The sequence below is a fragment of the Haemaphysalis longicornis genome, unplaced genomic scaffold (assembly GCF_048455015.1).
Source record: "Haemaphysalis longicornis isolate Haplotype H1 unplaced genomic scaffold, Haemaphysalis longicornis Haplotype H1 scaffold_9, whole genome shotgun sequence".
Lineage (NCBI taxonomy): Eukaryota > Metazoa > Arthropoda > Arachnida > Ixodida > Ixodidae > Haemaphysalis > Haemaphysalis longicornis.
In genome coordinates, this window is record NW_027526460.1 from 164694343 (window position 1) to 164714287 (window position 19945).

The window sequence follows — 19945 nt, forward strand, 5'->3', positions numbered from 1 at the left end:
CTCCAACAGCATAATTATGTCAAAATCAAATCCTATCTGACTAAAGAATAAGTCCAAAGATACCTGTTTGTTCCGTATTGACTGCGCATTTAAGGGAAAAACTTTTAATCCGGCGAGATACTTCTTTCCTAAGTGGTGCCTAAGCTTATCAGGGGCAATGTACATGCTACTGAAAGATGCGAAGAACGCTGGTCTATGGCCTAAGCGATAGCCGACAGGTCATTTCGTGATCTGACGACCACCGCGCGCTCTCCCTCGCATCGACGCTCGAGAACCTTGCCATAGCTATGCCAGGCAATACGAAAGCCTTTTTCCTGTGCCCACTCCTTTGTTTCCCATAGAAGGTTTCGTGCCTGTTTCGTCATATTTTCTTGAATGAACACGTCCGACTTAGCTTCCAATAGTTCCTTTTTGTTCTGAAGCCAGTTGTCTCTCACGGTTTGTCGAGTGAAGAGAACGATAACCCCTGGCGTCTTATATGGCTTCGAGGGCAACCGATGCACGGCTGTGACGTCACTTTCAGTGAGTTCAGGAACGTTGAGCGATGCAGCAACCGAAGTGACTTTCTCAAGAAGGTTTTCATGCTCTTTTTTTATATGCCATGCAGCCCCAGATTCAGTTTATGGTTGTGCCGCTCGCGTTCATTCATCTCTTTTTTCAGGTTGCTTGTCTCTACGTTGCCTTGGCCTGTTTCCATTCGCTCAACTCGGCGCTTAATGTCAGCCATTTGCTTCTGCTGGTTCGTCATATCTGCTATCACCGTGTCGTATTTGTTGCACAGCAACTGCATGCTGCTTTCGATGGCAGTGACTGTTTCAGAAAAGCTTTTCACTTTCTCAGTCAAAGCCGCGATCGCTGTGATACTGTCGTAGCCTACAGTGGTTTAGATGCGACGCTGAGAGCATCTCTTGTCGGCGGCCCTGTCCTTCCTGCGTGCGTCCGTCGGCGTCGTCGGCGGCGGCGTCCGCACTCTCCTCTGCTCACCCCCTCTCCTCTCCGATAGCGAACTCTCTCGCGAGGGGCATTGGATTGGATTCGATTGGATTGGCTTGGCTTGGATTAGATTTGGATTGGATTGGATTAAAGTGGATTGTGTTGGATTGTGTTGCGTCTTAGCCGCGGCAGACGCACTGGCGCCGGCGCGTGCCCAGGCGAGAGCGAACACTCTCTCTCAACATCTGCGGTTGTGTGGCCCAGCGCGCTCTCACTCCACCGGTGGGCGGCGCTGCGCGCGGTGCTACGCATGCGCAGTACTCTCTCTCTCCGCAGTCTCCTCTCCTTCGGGCGCGCTGCGCATATAACCGGTGTGCCGCTCTCCGGTGGCCTTTCGGTCGACGGTTGCTCTCCGCTTGCGCTTGAACCCCCCTCAGTGTCTCAACACACCAGGGTTCCCGGGAGGGGAGGTGGGCGTAATTTTTTTTGGTTTGTTTCACGCCTCGGCACAAGAGACAACGCCGCTGCTTTCGGCATGAGTCACTTCGCGACCTAAAGACTTTATCTGACACGGCAATTCCCCAGATGGTACGCGCAAAACCATTAATTGCATGCCAGATAAGAGCCGTCAGGCCCGATTGGCACACCACACTCATTGCATATTCGGTCGCTCATTGCTGAGCAGCAGTGCGGTAGACATATTGTACAAAATTGTGCCGTTCAGGTGACTACGCACCTATAAAAATACAGGATGATCCGTGAGTTGACCGGTCCGTGCCGCCGCTGCTGCCCAAGTGCCGGCCGCTATGAATCCGTCGCTTCTTATAGAGCAAGGACGGCCTCGCCGCGCAGCGAAGGGTTTCACGGCGCAGGTCCGGGGAAATCGCCCAGTCAAGCTGGTGTTCCGTCAACAGCAGGCTAGACGAGCTGCAGGGTCCCATGCCATTGCTATTGGGTCATAGTGCTCAACACATAGCGGTTTCCGTTTCCCACAAGACTCAGCAACGAGAAATAGATAACATAATTCAACCTTCGCGAGTAAACCATGTTAAGGCGGAAATTATAGCGCCGTCTTGCTACAATAACTTGCGGCGGCGGCCAGCGAGGGACCCAAAAGGGCAATGCCAAGGGTACGTGTCTCCGCCATCGCCTCGTGTATTTTGCTCCGCCATTGCGGCAAACACGCGTGAATCGAGGCACTCTAGCAAAGAAAAGAGCGGAGTGACATCGCGGCTTTTGATAAGCAGAGAGCAGAGATATAGGGGAAAGAGCGTCGTGAAAGGAAGAAAAGCGGCTGTCCGGTCATCGCTGTGGGGCTGCGTCGTATGTGTTTCTGCGTTCGTCGGCGGCTTAACAGGAGCTTCGAATTCACGGTCCATCTGCCACCTGATCTTCGATTTCTCGCGGTGGGCGCGTCGGCGTACTGCTGCCGCGTGGGGCCGTCGTAGGTTAACTCCCGTCAGGAGTATCCACATGCTTGCTTCCGTCTATTCAGTAAGTGGTATGACCCGCCGGCGGACCTTTGCACATCACGCAGCGTCAAACAGGGATTAAGAATAAAGAAGGTCAGGACGGGCGGCGAAGCGGTGTAAAATATCGCAAAAGCTCCGGTTTATCCGCACCAGTCGATCCGTCGTATAAAGCGTGCCGTGTGCACCTGAGCGTCATATCATCGGGGTTTTTAATGCACCGTTTCTGCGGGTAGTTTTCCGGGACCACGGTGATCCGTCGTAAGAAGCTGGTCGTCGTAACTCCGGGGGACGTAGCACCAGGGTTGCACTGTAATTCACGGTGAGAAGAAAAGCACGAGTCGTGCTGCGACAACGTGAGACAACGTGGATGCTTTTCGCGTCACCGCAGTGGTTTTCTCAGGCCCATGGCACGCTTCGCAGCAGACGATCTTTGTTTATGGCTTCGTTTATAGGTCGCCCGGCCGCGTCATTTGGCCTACCAAGCATGGCGGATCATTGTAACGTATTGTTACAAGGCCCAAATACACCGCCCGATAGCCAGCACTTCTTGAATTTATATCCAGTCATGGTCCGAAATAAACGCTTTCCCAATGCCGGCGACTGTAACAAGCAGTTTTGCGGCGTATTCCCCGCTTTTCCCTGGGGGCCTCTCTCGTGCTCATCTAGGTACCCGCTGTCCCTATGTGATTTAGATCAAGCCCATTTGTCCGAAACTTATTTGCGGACTCATCGACGTGCGTGAATAAGACTGCACTGTGAATAAGACTTCCAATGAGAACGTTTGTTTGTGCAAGCGGGCCAAGCGACGTACCCGGAGAGCGTGCAGCAGCAGCAGCTAAAGCAGCGGCAGCACACAAAACCAGGAAGAATAACAGTTTACGAGGACTCTCGATACACGCTAGTAGGTTTGTATTTCGAAGGCGCGTGAGCTTGTCGGCTATTGCAGTGTTCAGAAGAAGAGCACTTGTTCGGCCTTGTGGCCGATGTGCGCGAGGGCCGGCCGACAGACATCGCTGATGAAGAGCGGCGGTCCGCAGCACAGCACCAGCGTGCTCGGGCTGGGCGGCGGCAGGTGCTCGGCGAGAATGCCAGCGGTCAGCCGGCCCTGGATGAAGTTGGCTGGCGCATCAGACGCCGGCATCTTGCTCAGCACGTGCCAGATCCTGCGCCGAGAGTGAAGACAAGGGGAAGAAGGCGCAAACGTGAACGCACGCATAGAGCGTCATAAGTAGAGACCGGAACTTTAGGCACGAAAAATCACGGTTTTAGGCGCCGATAACAGGCACTAAAAAGTGTGATTAGGCATGTATGGGCGTCAGACACTCCAGTTTCGACATATATAGGCCAAATTGGTATTCACTTCGGCAGCGTATGTTAGGAGAAATCCTTCACAAGCAATGGCAACAGCGGACAAATCTTCTGCTATGGGAAAGTAACTTTATTTTCTTCGTCGAAATGCTCGAGCCAGATTCGCCACTGAACATTTTTTCGTCAAATTTAGGTGATTTGGCCCTAAAAGAATGGCTTAAAAGCGCAAGCCACGACAGCGCTTGACGGCATGAAGTTGGGCCTCCTTTCAGTCGATATTTGTGAGGAAAATAAAGAACACTCAACGTCCATTTAAGTTGGCGCAGTGTGCTTGTACATGTTCCATGATTTAATTGCATCTGGAATATTGTAACGTGGAAGGGGAGCAGACGACACGATCCATCTGTGCTGATGAAGCCATTTATGTACAAGATGAGGCGATCTATTCCCAAGCGGCCATAAGGGTGTCCGCGCTTACTGCTCCCTCGCGCAGCTTCCTCGTCGTTGATGGTGGGCCATGGCGACAGCCCGCCACGTCCCGTGACAATATAAATGTTTGCCGCCCAGAATCGTCTCAAGTCTTTTACCACGTGTTATCTGGGAACTTTACCTAATATGTCCGGGTCATATTGATATGTCCTGGACATATTGATATCTCCGGGACATGGCGCTGTCACCAGCCGGTTCCTCAGGGATGGCGGCGGGCACCTTTGAAATGAGCTCAGCATTCCGATTTAGACTGGTGGCCGAGTTTTCCGCTTCTGAATGCCTTCTGCTGAGAATGTTAACTAAGCTCACAAATGTGCCAAATTATGCTCTAGTGTAGTGTGGTGTTGAGTAGTTTGGGCTGCGACGCTCTTGTCTGCTGCAAAGCAGTGAATATTGTAAACGTCTTACACACTTTAGCCGTGTTCCCGGGGGGTAACAACAGGCTTTGGCGACACCGACACCAACAGATGACAACACCGATGAATCTCAGGGATACAATCAGACAATATTGATGAATACCATGGATTGCGCAGTAACGTGCAATCATTCCCGACAAAACATTCAGTCATCCTGTCCAGCAGAACTGGATGCCCAGCGAAGCTATTGTGAACAAGAACACTAAGCAGCTGTGCTCTTCATATCTATTAACAATATTAGAGAGCATGCCAGGTTATTTTCAAGTAACCCTTGAAGCTAGATTGTAAGCGACTTGGAAAGCCACTCGGCGTGGCAGAGGGTTGTTGCGAAAAGATTGAAGAGGTGCTGAGAACCGCGTTCTCTTTCCTTTGTCTCATTCCTTCTTCGTACTATACGTGCTGCGTCTTGCCGACTAGCGATGTACCCGTGATCGGCTGCTGGTAGTGGTCGTATTGGTGACGTCGCCTTGAAACTTTGGTCGTCATCTTTGACCTTGGGCAGCACGTGCCCTGTTGTGTCACGTTCATTCCCTTCTTTGCTTGTTTTGTATTGCGTTAGCAATGGACAGGGCATGTCGTCAAAGGTTTTCGCCATTGATACCCGGATAAACCGCGACAGAATAACATCGTACGAAAAGCTTATGCTGTCTCCCCGCGGCGACGTTGGCCTTCTGGCGGCCTAGTTCAGTTGTTCGGGGTAACCTCAGGACGAGGTGGCGGAAGCTCGAGCACAGCTGTTCGTGTCATGGCGTGTTTGGCACGGCACGTGGATCCTCCTCGCAAACAGCGTGAGACAAGTGGTGGGTTGCGGGCTTCCGAACCGAAAACAGGTTAAGCGGAACGTGGACGCGAAAACCCACAAACTGAATGTATGGCACACATAGTGGCGTTTCTAGGCGCTCAAAAGCCCCTATAGGAACTAAACCCAAATCAGGCGCTGATAGGCACAGTAAAGTTTTGCTGAAAGTTTATTACTTCCCTCAGCTCATGGATATAGGTCGAATAGGCTTGATAGGGGCTCAACAAAAGAAACCATGTTGCCAAAGGTTCCGCCTGTAGTAATAATACAAGAGGGTGAATTCGGCCCCCCACCCTCCCCCCCATGAGCTCGTGTTGTGTCGGTCCAGTTTAATTTGCGCTGGTTAAACATGAATGTATACCAACTAGCCCAGTTCTCGACACCCCCCCCCCCCCCCCCCAACCCCTTCAGCCGAAAAATGGCGAAATCCGGGCTCGCACATTGCACTTAGACTCTAAATGGGTTTAACGTTGAATAATTCATGTTGGTGTATATTCAAAGAGAATTTCGGGCAAATCACTTTACGCAGCTATGGGTTGGTTTGACAAGCTTTGGTGTCTAACGCGCAAGAATTGGAACTCTACTAAGGAACGCTTAACCCAGTCACCAAGCGCAAAGGTTTGAAAACATTTCTCATGGATACCATTTGGGCAAGAGAACTATGTTGAAAATTTTATTGTTGCGAAATTCGCCGTCAAAATGAGCTGTCTATAGAGGCACGCTGCTGGCTTGTACCTGTGGCTGCTGGGTTGTAGTCATACTTGGCATTGTGCTCCACGAGGACTTATGTTCAAGGTTAACTTTACTACATAACTACGCACAGGACTGAATAACTTTGGACTATTGATTGGGAAAGTGATGCATCGCCACGAGAAGTCAAACGTGGTTGTGGTTTGCGTTGGATTTATTTATGCCTACTGTACCTAAACTGGTGAACCGCTGGCATGAGATTGTAGATTAGAGTGAGGAGAAAAGGTGCTTTTGTACAAATGATAGAGACTCGGTTAGTATTGCTGCAAGAAGAAAAAAAGGCGGCAGTGGTGCACTGCGCCATGCTGACCAGACTCTGAAAAGCAGAACCCCAACCGAGTGCCATGCACGGGAATTTTAGTCTGCAGTCTAGGGGCGCTGGCGCGAGTTTTGAAATCAATTCTCAAGTGCCGTCGTCCTTTCTGAATCTTTCTTGCCGATTTCCTATGATGTTTTGTGTGACGCTCACGCGAGATGGCTTGGCTTAACTGCACTATTGCGTAGCTCGCTGACCCTCATACATGGTCAGTCGGCCGGCCGCCAGGGGGTCTTCTCAATTATTTGACTCAATTGACACTAAGCCACGACATGATTTGTACTTGGAAGAGTGTGCTCTCTATTTTGTTGGTTTGTCGACTGTATCTCCACACAAGCGCAAAAGCGGAGCTTCGCTGACTGGTTCGCTAGTAGAAAATCTACGGCCAGTTCGAAGCTAACATAGGAACGTTTACCGTAAAGCGTAGAACCAAGGTGTGTGGGAAGCACTTTTTGCGCTGGGGGAAATAGCACAGCGGTCAGCACCACTACCACACATTTGCGATCGCTGTTTCTACCTGAGGAATGCTCTCGCTAGAGATAACATATTCGTGGGAATTTGGGGGACGCTTACTGCACAGGCGTTATTCAAGAACTAGTCATCTAGGGGGTCGATAATGCTCAAACTAAAAAAAGAAACAAGAAATACGATATATATTTCTGTTCTGAAAGGATTGTGGATACGGCTGAGTGGCGTGATTGTGCATTGTGCATTGTGTACATTGTGTGCATTGTTTCGCCCTCTCCTATCATGCAAGGGACGAGCCAAGAAAGCCCAAAGGTGGGGGTAAAGTGCCTCGCAGTTGAGCGTCTCCCATGGTGCGAAGGGCGTTCAGCTACTGCATACGCCTCGGCTAGTGAACGTTACGATTCTAAGCGGTGCTGGCAGGGTTGTGTGATGCATTCTACAGCTGTCAACATGGCAGAGGCACGGTATACCGACTCCTGAGATGTCTAAAATTCAGCCAACGATAACGTCGGGTGCCAAGCATGTTGTTTTACAGAACTGAGATCAAAACTGGTTTGAAATTTGATCTTTTACATCGTCCCACCACAGTGCAACTCGACACCTGTCACTGATGTTAGTCTTTGTGGCTGCCGCAAATGTCGCACGATATTTTTTTAGACTTTATAAATTAACTAATGCTTTATCGACCGAATAAATGATGAAAAGCGTGTTTATTTGAGCCCGTCTATGAAATACAAACCGAAACAGGTTTTTGACAAATTCACTTCCGCGTCCCTTTAAACCTCCGCCTCATACAACATGGTTCGTGCCTTCTGTCCTGCCGGCACGTATAAATCGCTCACAGTATATATCTCTCACGTTTATTACCCGCAGTGTCACAAGCGTTGTCAGTAAAAACAACCAATATCTATATAGAGAATGAAAATAGGCGCATTAAAATGTCCTCGGAAGCGACAACCTCGTTTCATAAGCAGAGGGCGCTCCCAATGTTTCCTGCAGCGTTGTGGGCTTTTTTTTTTTTTTAGCGCATCGTGCACTTCGATAGGCTGTCGACGAAGTACTCAAGCGAAATATGACTGCACCACGCCCGACAGGGAACTTGAGAACTCGCTCAGATTCTTTTCGCTGCCTCGACCCAGGCGTTCTTTAGTGGCTTGAGTGAGGTCTCCCAAGCCCTATTACGGCTGTGTGCCGGTTTCCCTTCGATTGTGATACAAGGGTGTGTCATAACCACTTCGAAAAATTGCAACAAAAGAACAGAAGAGACATTTAGTCCGTCAACGTAATCGTGCCATGCCGCCGTGTGTTGTCGTTAACTATAGCTTTTTAAGTGCGCCCCCGTTTGGCCCCAAATAGTGCAGGCGTTTACTGACACTACTGTAGGCGACCGTCAAACACACAGATGCAAAACAGACCAAACAGGCTGAAGGGCGAACTAACTACCGAATTGTAATCACACGGTGGAAAGTGTGTATACACGTACTTTGAAGGAGAAATGAAACTACTATCACTACTTGCTTTTCACCCGTTCCCTCGCAGGTTTTTCTCGAAGTACAGATGTATAAGAGACAGCCCTTCAGAAAAGATTTCTGCCTATAGGGACCGGGCGGCCGTTGTATGGCAAAAAACAGAGCAAAAAACAGTTGACATGCACCACCGTCGCATCAGCGAACAGCGCCGTCCGTGGCGAACCGCTCGTCAGTGGAATGCCGGTGGCGGTCAGCGCAGCGTTGTTGCGCGTGGCTTTCAGTTGTTCCGTTGCGGAGCGGCTTGCAAAGCGTACATACCCACAAGGACTTTTTTCAGATCGGTAAATCTGGAGCGTGGAGGCGACCTTTACGAGGCATGCCATGTATGTGATTTACGCCCATTCTCAGTAATTACAAATAGCAGACGACACTCGATGCGCATGCTGGAAGTCAAGCTGGAAGTAAAAGTCCGTTCCTTCGAGCGATTTTTTTCATGCGTGCACGCAGTTTGGCGTATGGATGAATTTATTGCAGCTAAATGCTCCTACAAAGCCGGTGTATGCAAACGATCCAGGAATGCTGCGGCGCTGGCCTTTGGCAGTTGATGACGAAACGGCGGAGCACACAAGCGAAATACAAAGTTGGGGGGTGCCTTCTACGATTTATCTCAAAACAGAAATTGTGATGGACGGCGTTTCTGTAACTTCATTACCTACGATAGAAATGCGTCTAATTTCACCGAAATACGCTTACTACAGTCATCGGGAATCATTTACAGAATAAATACCGCATGATAGCAGAACGTTATTGCTTCTCGTGGAAAAGCATCCATTTACAACAATTTCATTGGTTGCAGGCTAGTTGGTTAATGTTTTTTTTTTCCAAGAACTAATTCCTGCGTGGCTGAACGACGAGAGACGGGAGGGTGCCGAAAACCCGTATATTCACAACTGAATGCTGAGGTCGGTTTGAAATAATGCTTAAAAAATCATGCACTCCTCCGTCTAACGACGACGATGGTTTATCGCAAAGCTTTCTCGTGTGGGTTTCTTCGGTTGCCTTCTAGACTTAAACGTTGACTAGTTGCGCTTTGACCAGCTTTGACGAGCTTTGGATTTAAACTTTGACTAGTTAAGCTTTGACCAGCACGCAGTGGGGTTTTTTAATCGGAGCGTCTTTGACTGACAATTTTCCAATCGACTTCCCACAAAGAAAGCTTCGCGTCGTCGTTAAACGGAGGCTGGATGATTCTGCTGTTTAATTTTGCCATTCCATGCACCCCTCTCCAGATTCTAGCTGCTTCTAGCGTGTCGGAAATGCGTCTTTACTGGAGAACTCGGGCTGAGGCGGCCGAGGCAACTAGTCGCGCGTCTTTACTGTCTTCACAAGGCATATTAGGCGATTTTTAGGTGCTCCGTAAAGAATACCTAAGCATTAAAAAACATGGGCTGATGTTAACGCTGCCACATTTCCCGACTACCGGTGCCAGCCTTTATTCCACGCCGGTGCCAAAAAAAGAAGGGGAGGGTAGCTTGGGCTGTTTGGTGGTTGAATAACTTTCGATAGCATAGCCACTACAAACGTGGGAGCTCCGCTTCAGCTCTCAGGCTTCATGCTGTCACAGTGTCGCTCACCAAAACCGAAGGCACAAAGCCAACGATTACAGAAGGAAACTGTAAACTGCCACAACGTTTCCATGGCCACACGGTAGTCGATCTCGTACGTAAGCGCCTTTCTCTTCAAAGCACACGTATCGAGGTATCCCAGCGTTAAGGGTGACGGGGAAACCGTTGTCATTAAAACCAGCGAAGATAATTTAAAGTGGTAGACATGAAGTGGTAATTTAAAGTGGTAGTCCCAGGCCTCTGAGGAAGCACCGAGTCTCGTTCCCTTGCTCACATTTCAAGACATCACCAATCATTACCGCACATCGAGACAACATTTTCCTGCTCCTCACCCGCAGCTTACTAAAGCCGAAGAAGCAATGCTGCGGAGGCGTCCAACAAACACATTTCCCAACCCAACTTGGCTACATCGGATGTACCCCACCCGATACCCTGCCACAGGTACATTCTGCCCTAGCCCGTGTGCCCTCATACACATGACCTTGGTGTGCGCACACAACTACCCCTCTAACCTTTACCCGCTTCCCTCGCTTCCCTTCCCCTCCCTCAGCTTTGGGAGAACCTGACGACCAGCGCCAGCTTGGCTGCAGAGCAACTCCTGGTGGCCAGGGCTGAGACAGCACGTTCATCCCATGGTCCCTTGGACTAAGGAACCGCAGCGCTTTTCTGTGCTTCTTTCCTGGTCCTTGTCATTTGCGCTGTTGTTTAAGTTCAGAATGAACCAACTGGCCCCAGTAGAGACGCGAACCACTCCCACATCACGAGGCTCACAATAAAGTTTTTCATCCTCCTCCCCCGCCAGCTCTGCTGTTTCTCCACCCTTTTACCACTACTGCAAGCTGTGCCATTTTTTTTTCTAGAATTAGAAGCCAGTTTTGTCCATTAAGCTGCTTACAATCAATATATTGGGCGTTATTCACTTCATGATGTGGGTATTTCGGTCCGAAGTTCTTTCAGCCTCACACTACGCCCGCTTATTTATGTGTTGATAGGTGAGTACGTCTGCTCATTGATACCATGCTCTTACTCAATGTCTTCTTTGCACAACCAGCGAGCAATATCTTTTCTACACCCAACCAAACAACCCGTCGACTTGGAGCCAATCTTTAGTCCTAAAGTTTAAGACGTGAATTCGGATAAGAGGAGTAGCTGTTTTTTCTAGCGATATTTATTTGAGTAAGCCTTACATGGAGGGCCGAAAAATCGCAACACGTTCTTTAAGCCTAAGAAATGCATTCTCCGTTTTCACGGCCTCCGTATGTGAATTTTCCAAAAGGATTTATGAACAGTTTCGGAATCTTATTTTTGAGAAAGAAAGAGAGAGAGAGAGGGAGGGAGAGAGAGAGAGACAGAGAGAGATAGAGAGAGAGTGGTTCCTTTTTTCAGGAATCCACGCGCCGTCTTGATTCGACTGGCCCTTTCGACCAGCAGTAGTTGATCTCTCGGTAGGGAGCTGGAGAAGATATTCTCACATGTTTTAGAACTACTGATTAGAGACAGCTTTCTGAGACATTCATTTCCCCAATTTTAGGCAATTTGGCAATAGACACTGAACGAGAAGTCACTGGATGTCTACGCCGGTCCATATTGGACATCCGGCACTGAACAGTAATTCAGTTCGCGTGTATACGTCAGGCGCAGGTTCGACGTTGTGCCTGCGCTAGACGCTGCTGGCAGGCGTACCTGAAATGGTCGTTGAATTCCCGGGCGATATTCTCCAACTCTGCATGGGCGATGATGTCGTCCTCGCTGGAGTTGACGTCGACCAAGACGATGCAGGTGTTGTCGCGAGCATCGGCGAGCACGAAGCGCAGCAGCTGCAGCATGGGCGTCACTCCCGTGCCGGCGGCCACCAGGCCCAGCTGCGTGGCCGTCCGGGGACGGCGGCCGCTCCGGAGCACGAACTGGCCACGGCCGCAGTACGTGAAGGGGCCCTTCGGTCCCTGCACCTGGACAGGCGGAGAAAGAGAATGCTTTTACCGAGCACTTTAAACGGCGGCAGGGGAGCCGTTCTCCCTTTAACTGGAGACCGTATGCAATACACACCGCCTGTGCCCTGCGTACAAGGGCAACAGGGCTCTTTCATTGCTCCAATTTGCAAGTCGGCGGGAGAGGTGGAGGGTGCTCAGAGCTACAATCGCACACCCCGATGATATGGCAGAGTGCCTACTCTGGTGCACTTAGTGTCCTGGCGATTCGGGTGCCTGGAATGAAGACGTGTGGGGTGTGCGAAGTAGCGGTTATGTATGAGCCATAAGGTAGTTTCTTCTTCCCTAGATGGGTGAGGGTGAGGCTAGGGTGGGTTTCTTTTTCTGCAGCCGGTAATGTGGAGTTATGTCCCTGAACGTGACAAGCGGACATGCAAGCAGTGCGCGCGACACTGCCGCCCGACCACGCGAAATGCGAGCCTGCGTCATGTTATGGTTCAACTTCTGACGGAGGCCACATTTCGGTTCGATAACAGCGACGTCTGTCTTTCCGTTTTTGTTTATTTTATTTTCTTGCGATGTTGCCAGCGGCTCATGGTAAAGCACGACGAGCTTTTTGTACAATACAATAAAAGGTGAACAAGTGAAGCTATGAGGCGCCAACATTGCACTTAATCGGAGGAGGTGTAGTGGAGCAGTTATACCGAACTTCATGGTACCGCGACTCGAGCGCTGCGAGCATTTCGGACGAATTACACAGTATGTTCATATCTTTTACAGAAAAGGGGTGCATGAACCTGTTCTTCTTTCAGGATGATGATGTCTTGAAATAGTGCCTGCCCATCACGGGTCAGTATCCTTTTTTGCGCGGCGTGGGGTTGCAGTTGCAGAGTATACTTGTAGTAGTTGCTTGCTGGAAAGAGATGATTTCGTGTTTGTTGGAGTGTAGAAGACGTTTCTTTATGTTATATACGCTCATGCAAAAAGTGAGCTTTCTACGTTATTTCTTCTGCAATTTTATCCGCCGCAGTGACTAAATGGCTAAGGCGTTGTGCTAGTGAGCACGAAAACGTGGTTTCGATTCCCGGCCGCGGCGGTCACTTTTCTGATGGAGGCGCAAACCAATAAACAGACAGAAAAAACAGGCTCGAGTGATAATAACTGCTGCGTATGTTGGTTGTGGAGAGTCAGTGTCGTCGCACCTGAATGCTGTCTCCCGGCTTGAGGCTGTCCAGGTGCGTGGACATGAGCCCTCCGCTGGGGAAGGACGCCGACGGGCCGTACACCTTGATCATGAGGTCGAAGCTGCCGCGCTGGTCGCATGGGCTGACCGGCGTGTAGGGGCGCAGTACGGCCCGGCCACCGATCCTCGCGTGCAGGTAGACGTGCTGGCAGGGGCGCAGGCCCAGCCACTGCGGCCAGACAGCGAGGGAGATAGCATTGGCTGTGCCATGATCCAAAGCCAGAACACCATGTCCTTTGTGCGCAATAGAATTGCGATGTTAGGGTGCATTTTCAACTGCGACCTTGCGGCAGTGAGGTATTACAACTTTTTGTCTCTGGCGATTTCATTGTCGCACTAGGTTAGAGCCGACAGTGAGTTTGAAAGCAGCTTTCCGCACGCGTACGAAGACCTTTCTGCCCTACAGCACGAATGCTCTTTCTCCATGGCAAGAACCATTCAACCCAGTTCCAAGGATTCTCAACAATTTTCCTGATCGTCCAAACTCCCTATGCGCCTCTTCTCGCAAAACGAGAAATTCATGCAGCTGGGTTTACACAAATGACGAGGTGAGCGAACACCTGCCACCCCTAGGGTGCATCGATGCGCGCCCGCTCCGCTGAGGGTGGCGCCACTGTTGGAAGGGGTCGCCACCGCCAAGACCGGTTCTGGGAAGGCGCAGCCGCCATTTTCTTGCATCCCGCCCCCGCCGTCTTCCACGCTAGGCGCGCGAAAAGCGGCGCCCTTCCCAAAGTCTCTTTGCAGAGTGTCAGGATGCTGCGTTCCCCAGTGTTCTAATAGCACTAAAAATGTCTGGAGGATATTTTCGTTTCCTAGAGACCAAAAAAAGGCGGCTTCTGTGGTAGCTGAAGATCAAGCGGGACAAGTAGCAGCCGACGAACCACTCCTGCATATGCAGTGTAAGTACCCGGCTTCTCAGCAGTGCCAAATCCATTTGGGACTATTGTCAGCTTGTCTGTGTGGCTGTTTCTAGATACCAGACGTACGGTTTTGTGTGATTATGTTGGAGGTTTCTTCATGCTTTTGCGGCCTTTTTTATATTTGATTGATGCAAACGGACGTGGCCTCTTAATCGGGGGCCGATATAACACGTGTGGTGCTTTGCATCTTCAGTCATTGCACTTTGTATCACGAACTAAGGCGCTCGTTGTAAGAAGGTGTGGGACCTTTCTCACACCCGAAGCGTCATCCCGGTGCATCACGCTTTCACCAAAAGCCCATTTTTGGCAGTGTGAATGATATATCCCGAAGCGTAAAACAGCATGCGACGCGTTATGCTCGTGTTTCTCCGCATTGTCTCAACTTAAAGTCTGTTATAAATGTTGTTGTGCGTAAAAGTATGATATTTAAGACATTTATTCTCGCTTATTATGCCATAAAAATAGTGCGGGGGGGGGGGGTGAAAAGAAATGTGTCAATTACACCTCTATTTTGTGAATCATGTGCGGATGTGAGCCGATACGGATGGATGCCAGTTTGTTCGATTTGCTTGATTTCACGCAATTTATTCTTTCTTCTCGGGAGAAAAAAGCACCCATATTGACCATTTATCGTGCAGGCTCACTTTGAAGGATCCTGTTTTGAACAAAACAGGATGAAGCTGAAGCTGAATCCAGATGATGTGCCAACGCCTTTCCCAATCAGAGGTAGGCATTTACCATTTGATTCACTGCGTGTTTTCGTATAAGTGCGTACATTACTTAACAAATCGGTGGTTGCCGCTGGGAAACGTTCCAGTGGCATTTGAGCCATGGGTATGGCATGCTTCACTTATTTTGACTTTAACCCGTTATGCATGCATGCATGTAAGTACGTATATGTGCCGATGCAGCTTCTCCTGCTCTTATCGGGAGTAATTTCCCCCTATTCAATTGTAATGTCGATCTGCCCACGCAACAACCTTCACCTCACGTATCCACTTAATCCATTTCCGCTGGAAAAGGCGCAATCGCTTGACCTGGTTAATTATTACAAGTGTAAATGCTGAGACGCTCGCCATGCAATGTTTCCGCTTTGTTCTTTGTCTTGATTTCCCGCTACCTTGATTACCGCACTTTCCCTGAACTTACTGCTTAATTTGATCATTGGTTTGCATACCTTTCTGCTTCCTGTTGCTCCAAAGCAGCGAAAGCCACCCAAAGACAGAACGCAGCCTGAGCCCACACCCACCAATGAAGAGGGGAACAACCCCACTGAAGAACCTCACGCATCATCAGAGACAGCCGAAAAGCTCCCCGGGTCAACTCACACGGTATCACAACAGGCGTCATCGGAAAACCTCCAACTCAACAGCCCAGGTGTCGAAGCTTTGAATGTCGGAATTCCAAACTCGGCAAATGAAACTGTCACAGCTAGTGAGACACAAAGGGATTGCGCTGAGTTGAAAAAAGCAGTTGGCAGACCTGGAAAGACTATACACCGTACTTCATGAACATCACACACATGCTAAGAACGCAATTAAAAACCTCAAAAAGCAAGTTCGAAAACATTCGAGCGTAATCATCAGTACCTGTATTATAACTGCAGTTAAGTGTGCTTGTATCATTTTGTACATAATGTATTTGTAACAGCAGTGGAGTATGTTGATCATGATTTGGTACATAATGTATTTTTGGTTCAAGGTAATAAATGATTATTCCTACTTCCGTGTAAGCCTCTATGTTTAGATTGCAGCCAAAAGATGCTGCTTCGATTCTCGGCCGCGGCGGCCGCTTTTCTGATGGAGACGAAAATACAAAAAGCCCGTGTGTTCGAGATTTCGGCGCATGTTAAAGTGGTTAAAATTAATCCAGAGCCCTCCCCTTCGGCGCGCCTCATCGCCAATGTAGCGTAGGCGCGTTAAACATCATCAATCAATCAATCAAGTTTAGATTCCACAGTGCATGCATGATACAGTTTGCCGCCAGGCAATCTTTGCCGCCAGGAAAGTGCCGCATAATAGTTTAAGTGGCCGTAAGCCTGCCGGACATTCGTACTAAATATGTAGCAGTTCCTCTCCTTCGTGTACTTCGCCTAATTTCTGCTATGTGTATATGTAAACGCAACGACAGCAAGTTCAGGCGCCGGTATGACAATGACGGCGAGAAGTTGCTCGACGTGTCACCTATCGTAAAAAAGAAAGGCATTCACCATACCTTCGCTAATCATCTCAAAATAGAGAATCCTTCTCCGAAACGTTACTCTTCTGTTCATCTACCCTAGAAAAGGAATATATATCAAAAGTAAAGGCAAATTGAGCCCACACTGGTAGCGAGACCAGCACTATCAAGGCGCGTCACGCAGCAAACGAGCGCCACGCGTCCAGCGGATGCAAGAAAAAGGCGGTCGCGCTAGCAGACGACGCGGTTGTCCTCCCCCTCTGCGGAGCGGGCGCGAATTGAGGCCACTTAGTTACCCCGCCTAGAGCCACTATAACCCCGTCGGGAAAGCGGCTCCCGGCGGAGAGCAGCTGAGGATGAGAGGAGCGAGCGCGTGCAGCCGCTTCAAAAGGGAGCCACGTGACCGAACACCTGTTGCCGTAGTGGCTGACACCCCCGCGAGGGACGATGTACCAGAGCTTTGCACTGGCCTGAATTTACGCCCGGCCCACTTTATGAAGCCAGAGCCCGACCCCGGCCCGTAACACCTAACCCGGGCCTGGCCCATGCCCGGCCCACGTCCGTCGTCTCAAGCCCAGACCGGGCCCAGGCCCGGTCATTTAAGCCTAGGTAAGGTCCGCATGTGCGTTACCAGTCCCGGGCTTCGACAGTGAATAAAATTTATTATCTTCAGCGAAGCTGTTATCCTCTCGTTGGTCGGAAAATTTCGCCTCGTGCACGAAACACCAGGCTCCTCTGAGCTTTAGTTCTTTTAGATGTTACGAGAAAAATGGTGCACACATTCTATACACATCACCTTGTGTATAGAAGCAGAATTACCTTGAAGAGACAGTAAAGTGACTTGTAAGCATGGCGGAATTACTTGCGCAAATTGAGGTCTGGAATCTCTAGGCCAGGTTGCCACCATTCTGGTTCCGTTTACACGACTTTATGTAATGGAAAAATCCATTTGAAAGAGCTCTCCTAATCTCTGCAACCTGTTTGCCGATTTTCTATGACGTTTCGAATGACGATTACTCTTGCGTAGGCTTAGCTTTGCTGCGCCTACTGCGCGGCTCGCCGACCCTCCGACAGTCAGTAGGCCGGCCGCCGGCAGGTCTTCGCACTTCATTCCCTCCGTTAAAACTACGTCACGACAACATTTGTAATCGGAGAAACGTAGTTTTATTTTGCTAGTTTTTAAAAAACCGAAGCCAACGTATCTCTACACTAGTGCGCATGTAGTACGTATATTGGCTTACGACGCTTCGCTGAGTTCGCTTCACTGGAGCTGTACGCTGCATTTGCCCGTGGAACTGGTACGGTGGAAGAACATAAGGCCAAAAAAGTGGGGGAAGATTCAGCAAATTTGATGTACGTATTAGGAAAAAAATCACGCAATACTTTTCTTGTAAAGCGCAGAACCGAGATACGGGAAACACTTTTTTGCGCTGGATGAGCTAGCGCGGAAGTCAGCAGGAAAACCGCACATTTCCGATCTTTTTTTTTCTGACTAAACAGCGTCGTCACTAGTGATAAGATATTCGTGGGGGTCGGGGGGACGCAAAGAAGTTTTTCTTTAATCTGCCTACATCATTGCTCTTAGTGAAAACATGCGTTCGTGAAAAACGAATGTACATCTTTTTGTCGGAGAATTGCCGCTTTAACTATAAACCATTAATCGTTGCTTTGTTTTGTGCCCGGGTGCGGTGTTTTTCTGGGATAGTTTGCAACGATCTGTGTGCACAATGTTGTTCTTGCCTTTTCGCGATACTACAGGAATGCCCTATGATATATTTTTCACGGGATTGTACAGCTTGTAGAAGTACCGCATGACTGACCGGCATGCGGGACCAATTAGGCGTCATATATTGGTCCGCAGTACCTTCTGCCTCTCCCACGGCTGTCCGTAAAACCTCGCAGTACCTTTTACGGGGAAATTTCCAGTTTCAACTGTATTTCAACAATTCAATAAATGTTTGTCATCATCGGATCACTTTTCGCCTTCCGCCTATGTAATACACTACAACGGTACAATAATGAACAGCCTTATTTGAAACGACGGAGCGAAAAAGGGACAGGGATGGTTGCCGACGCTGCACAGATTCAATTATGTATTCCGCCATCTCTCGAGATGCTTTTGCCTGCACCTTTTCTCCCGTCCAACTTAAGACGAATCACGTTTCGTAGTGCGCCGGCCAACTAGTTGGGTAGATCATACTTTGGTTTCAAAAAAATGACATGTGCGAGGAGCTTGTTTTTCTGGCCCGCGGGTAATTATAGAATTTTCTGACTGCAATATTCACGTGTGTTTAGTGATGCGACCACGCTGTGTGTCAGAAACCCAACGGATGAGACCCTGACGGATTGCAGTACTGAAAACAAAACTGTATTGTCTGCTTTAGTGATAAACGATATTGCTAAAATTTACCTGAACGTCGCGGGACAATACCCTCACGTGCAACAGGTTACATAGACGCAAAACTGAGTCCTGCATGCATAAGACTGGCGAATTTGTCAAAACGGTCCGTTACTTTTGATGGGGTAAAATTTTACACAACTGATTCAATACCATCGCTATCCGCTTTATCCAAATGAGCACACAAAAGCTGTCACATTGTTGAACCTTTCGTGTGGGCAGATCTTTCATCTCGGTGGATCTGTCGTCTCGCTGATCACGTGACCGATTGGACCCCCCGTCTCGGTGGATCTTTCGTCTCGTTGGACGTTCAGGCCACAAACGGCCACAAACGGCCGCAGCATTGCGAAAGCGAGTGCGCATACCATTTTGCGGCCGGGCAGGGCGAAGCGGAAGAGGCGCACGTTGTGTGTGAGGGACTGGCGCTTCTGGAGCACCACGGTGTACAGGGCGCTGCGGTCGGTGAGCAGAGGCCTTCCGGCCAGGAACTGTCGCAGCCGGCGCGCAAAGACGGCAGCCACGGCCAGGGCGCCGGCGGCCGCCGCCGCGGTCACCAGCACGAACAGCAGGGGTTGGCGCTGGAACTGGAGTCTCGGAAAGCGCATTCTTGAGGCGACGGCCCCTTCGGCGTTGCTGCGGGATGTTGCCACGATCTTCTTCTTCCTCGTACGGCGCGTGCGAACCCAGCATGAGCGACTGTGACGTAATTTTATGAACTTCGAATGAATTGGTTGACTGTGATGGCAGCTGGAAACAGTGGGCGGGTGCATTTGAATGGACTAAGAATGGGGCGCCGCGTGGGAACTTCGGTATTGTCGTTTTTTTTAACGCCAGAAGAAGCGTGGTTGCTGTTCGCGGCAATGGAAACGCTAAGAAACTGGTGCATTTCCTTTTCTGCGATTGGCCAAACAACAGAATGTCTTTTCGGAACAACAGGTGATATTATGGTACGCCGCCTTTATTTCAAGGAGTATCTTCATCGTCACGATCACCCGGTGTTTTAAACGGGGCTATTTTTACTCCAGCCAGAGTAGCATCATGAAACCGCCATTCCGAGCCGGCAAAGAGTGTAACCCGGATACGGTAATTCCTCTGGACTCTGGGTGCGCGCTCCCAAGTCATTACGACTCTTCCTTACGGTACTAATCAAGCTCTTCTTTATAGCCACATTGCGTCTTCTGCTTCTTCGTCTGTTGGCGTGAATGATTTGCAGGCCGCATTTCACGCCACTGC

At 49.6% G+C, this 19945-nt stretch overlaps 1 protein-coding gene across 1 annotated transcript; it reads right to left on the minus strand.

Moving 5' to 3' along the window:
* Positions 1 to 3330: 3330 nt before the first annotated feature.
* LOC144153545 (NADH-cytochrome b5 reductase 3-like) lies at positions 3331 to 19317 on the minus strand. Its single transcript, XM_077685171.1, has 4 exons — positions 19078 to 19317; positions 13176 to 13475; positions 11729 to 11994; positions 3331 to 3568 (listed from the first exon to the last, which is right to left on the minus strand). The coding sequence occupies exons 1-4, from the start codon at positions 19315 to 19317 to the stop codon at positions 3355 to 3357; spliced, it is 1020 nt and encodes a 339-aa protein (XP_077541297.1). The 3' UTR covers positions 3331 to 3354.
* Positions 19318 to 19945: the final 628 nt, after the last annotated feature.